The following is a 4,370-nucleotide window of genomic DNA, read 5'->3' as shown; positions in this document are numbered from 1 at the left end:
AGAGAGTGAGAGAACAGAGGGAGAGTGAGAAGGAGAAGCAGACTCCCCACTGAGTAGGGAGCCCAATGCGGGGCTTGATCCCAAGACCCTGGGGGATCATGACCTGAGCCGAAGGCAGACGTTTAACTGATTGAGCCACCCAGGCATCCCTCATTTTTTCTTTCTGATTAAACTCTCAAGGAACAGAAAAGTGTTTTTGGTAACAAGAAAGTATCATATTCACAGTAACAACAGTATTACTGGTTAAGTGAAACAGTACCATGTGTGATGTGAACCCAGCATCTGCCATCATACTTTTAAACAGAATGCTAGGAAACACTTATTGCCAGGAACAAGAGACCAGTGTTGCACTGTTTTTTGTTTTTTAAGATTTTATTTATTTGACAGAGAGGGAGACAGTGAGAGAGGGAACACAAGCAGGGGGAGTGGGAGAGGGAGAAGCAGGCTTCCTGCCGAGCAGGGAGCCCGATGCGGGGCTCAATCCCAGGACCCTAGGATCATGACCTGAGCTGAAGGCAGACGCTTAATGACTGAGCCACCCAGGCGTCCCTGTTGCACTCTTTCTAAATGTAAGCTCTCCCTGGTTTATTCTGGCACTTCCCAAATGACTTATTTTGGTATTACTTGCATTCTGTGTCCCTAAGAAAGGGAACCACCTCAAGCGTTGAATTTTTAAAAATCTAACTGTTCTTTCATCTTTTATGCCTAGAAAGCCTGTTTTCTTTAGATATAGCTTCTTGGGCAAGATCAGCTGAGGGATACGGGAGGAAAATGAATACGTACGATTATTAACCTATTTCCCCATGGGATGTATGCAGTAGCCTCTGGTATTCCATCAGGCTAACATTTTTATTAAAGCTCTGACTTCTTGGAAAGAAAAAAATGCATGGAGTTACCTGATTTTGGAGACTGTGGTTGACTTGGGCCCTTAAATCCCACCACACCTTTTAATTGCCTGTGGTTCTCCCTGACTCAATAAAAGGACATCAAGTTGAAAAAAAAAATCGCATGTTCTGAGGCCTGATTTTCCCATTGAATAGAGAACTTTAGTCCAGAACCTCTTGTACTGTTTGGTTTTTATGCTCCCTATTTTGAAAGGAGTTTTTCATTTGTGAGGGTATGCGCATCCGTCTCCAGTCCTTGCTCTCCTCAAACATGATCTTGCCTGCTGTAAGACCATGCCCCAAGGTTGCACTTTAATAAACAGTAAAGTTGGGGTTTTTTTAAACAAAAAAACACTGTTTTTTTCTTCTGCCTTACAATCTGTTCTTTAATTTTCAAGTGAAGTACAAGAAATAAGATAAGGGCCCAATGTGTAGTAGATTTAGAAGATGGTATGAAACTCAAATATGTGCAAGTTGACATTTTCTTTCAAGTATGTTAATGTAAAGATGTCTAAACGGATCACCAGCTTAGAACATCATCTTTACAACAGAAATAAATAGCTATGATCTCAGCCTATCTTTCCTACGAGCTTTGTTTAAATGCCATGGCTCCAGCTCAGCGGCAGGCAGCTGGACTGTCGTCACCGTATCAAGTTCTAACCAGTCGTGCCTTGGCAGAGGTGTCCACTCAGTCCATCTCCTACAGCGAGAAAAGAAAAATAGCCAGAATTAACCAGTCTAATTCACAAACCAGGATTCAGTTCTTAAGGACTCTGGTGCCACAATCGATAGAAGTGAAGCTGGCGTTTATGCAAAAAACACACTCTCTGGAATCCTGTTATCCTTAGATCCCTGCATCCTCCTTCTTGCTACACGGGCGCAACCACAAAAACACAGGCTTTCCAGGTGCTGAGATCGGGATCTTCACATCTGTTGAGCCACTTATGGTGCCAAGAAGCACCTTAGTGGGTCTGAGGAATGAAGATTCTGTTTCATTCCCTCAGTACTTTTTTTTTAGCTTTTATTTATTTGAGAGAGAGAGAGAGGACGAGTTGGGGGAGGGGCAGAGGGAGAAGCAGACTCCCCGTTGAGCAGAGAGCCTGACACGGGGCTCCATCCCAGGACCCCAAGAACATGACCTGAGCTGAAGGCAGATGCTTAACTGACTGAGCCACCCTGGCGCCCCTCATCCCTTCAGTATTTGGCAAGCTGTTAATAGAAATTGCTACTGACATCTGCCCACTTATTCCCCCTTTATTTATTTTATTTTTTTAAGATTTTATTTATTTTTATTTTGAGAGAGAGAGAGCACAAGAGGGGGGAGCGGGAGAGGGAGAAGCAGACTCCCCGCCGAGCAGGGAGCCCGATGCGGGACTCGATCCCGGGACTCCAGGATCATGACCTGAGCCGAAGGCAGTCGCTTAACCAACTGAGCCACCCAGGCGCCCCTTATTCCCCCTTTAGATGGTTGTTGGTGAAAGCTGTCCAGGAACTTTCTCAGGCTTACCTTCTTCCAACAATTCAGCTTGGTTTAATATACTTGAGTCAAGATTTATATTCATTCTCCTGTTTTAAAATGCTGGAATGGGGCACCTGGGTGGCTTAGTCCGTTAAGCATCCAACACTTGATTTCAGCTGAAGTCATGAGATCAGGGTCGTGAGATCAAGCCCTGCATCAGGCTCCGCACTGGGCATGGAGCCTGCTTAAGATTCTTCCTCTCCCTCTGCCCCTCCCCACAACTTGCGTGTGCGCGCGTGCTCTCTCTCTCTCTCAAAAAAAAATTTTTTTAAAAAGTGCTGGCACAAATGAAGACCATGGCAGACAGAGAAAAAAGGCGTTGAGACCTATCAGTAAATATTAACAGGGTTACATCCCTGGGTAATGCCTCTGACACATAAAATCCCAAACATTCACTAATACTTTCAAATTTACAGATAAGATACATCAACTTAATTTCCAGTTAAAGTGAAACAACAGACTTTGAGGGCTATCTGGCTCTTCTTGGGCAGCATCATGAACTGTTATTTTTAATATCTTGGACAGGTTTTATGGGGAAGATTTTAGATAGTTTTCCCCCCTTTTGACTATTTTGGTCTCTCTCCCCAACATCCTTTTTTGGTAAGTATGTTTTTAAATGTAAATTATGGGGCACCTGGTGGCTCAGTCAGTTAAGTCTCTGCCTTCAGCTCAGGTCAAAATCCCAGGGTCCTGGGATTGAGCCCCACGTCCGGCTCCCTGATCAGTGGGGAGCCTGCTTCTCCCTCTGCCCCTCCCTCCCAACTTGTGCTCACTCTCTCAAATAAATAAAATCTTAAAAAGAAAATGTAAATTATAGGGCACCTGGGTGGCTCAGTTGGTTAAGAAAATGTAAATTATACTTAATGTTTGTGACCAGGTGAGGGTGAGAGCAGATGGAAGAAGCTCTGCTGGGGATACTCCTGCCACTTTCTTTCATGCTCCACACACCTACCTACACCATCCTACTCTGATTCTAGCAATAGTGTAGTATAAAGTATGCTCTGATAATAGCGTGTCTTTTTTTTTTTTTTTTAAGATTTTATTTATTTATTTGACAGAGAGAGACACAGCTAGAGAGGGAACCCAAGCAGGGGGAGTGGGAGAGGGAGAAGCAGGCTTCCTGCTGAGCTGGGAGCCCAATGCGGGGCTTGATCCCAGGACTGAGCCACCCAGGTGCCCCTGTCTTAAAAATAACGTTGATGGAGCTCAAAAGGGCATTAGGTGCTCATCACCACCTTCTACAACACAACTTTGTCACAGAGGCAAAACCAAGCCTTTCTACCTGAGCAAGAAGGTCCCTAAGCCTCTCTTATGGTTTAGTCACCAGAAGCACAGGGAGAAAGAATGAAAGAAGCCCTGCAGCAGAGAGTTCTGCTGGGTTTCCAGACCTTAGAGGGACCAGGCAGAGACCAAGAGGATTTAGTGAAACACCATGGAGCTGACATCACTGGTTCTTACATTTCTGACTAAGTTCCTCACATAGGTGAATAGGTTCTGGTTAATAAAGTTCACTGTTGTGCGAAAGACATCACGGAGCAAGGATGGTGTGTGATCAGCCACCTTTTTGGCCAAGAGCATGGCCAACATCAGCATGGTCTTCTCCTCCTCCATGTCTGTAGGGTAAGTCTGCATGATCCGCTCCAGCGCAGTGACGAGGTACCTCCTTCTGTCCTGCATGGGTGAAAACAGGGTCACACAAAACTGAGTTTACTAATATTCTGCCCTCTGAAAGGAAAACAGTCCAGTTAAGTAGAAAGCAGCTTTCATTTCATAGGGAGGAACTTACTAAACAGCTGAGGAGGTTGGAGGACAGAATGAGAAATTATTTAATTTTTTTTTTTTTTTAAAGATTTTATTTATTTATTTGAGAGAGAGAGTGAGAGAGAGAAAGAGCACAAGAGGGGGGAGCGGGAGGGGGAGAAGCAGACTCCCTGCTGAGCAGGGAGCCCGATGCGGGACTCGATCCC

At 44.8% G+C, this 4,370-nt stretch overlaps 1 protein-coding gene across 1 annotated transcript in view; it reads right to left on the bottom strand.

The window, feature by feature from the left end:
* Positions 1 to 353: 353 nt before the first annotated feature.
* Positions 354 to 4,370, bottom strand: part of BID (BH3 interacting domain death agonist) — a 40,564-nt gene continuing 36,547 nt past the window's right edge. Inside the window, exons 5-6 of the mRNA XM_081818915.1 lie at positions 3,862 to 4,074; positions 354 to 1,584 (exon numbers count right to left, since the gene is read on the bottom strand). Of these exons, the coding sequence (XP_081675041.1) occupies positions 1,573 to 1,584; positions 3,862 to 4,074 (225 nt within the window). The 3' untranslated portion in view covers positions 354 to 1,572. The remainder of the gene's footprint in view (positions 1,585 to 3,861; positions 4,075 to 4,370) is intronic.

This window comes from Leptonychotes weddellii, chromosome 5, assembly GCF_054177405.1.
Source record: "Leptonychotes weddellii isolate Sample4059 chromosome 5, ASM5417740v2, whole genome shotgun sequence".
NCBI classification, from domain to species: Eukaryota; Metazoa; Chordata; class Mammalia; order Carnivora; family Phocidae; genus Leptonychotes; species Leptonychotes weddellii.
Note: the sequence above shows the minus strand (reverse complement) of the source record. Positions and strands in the feature narration are given on the sequence as shown.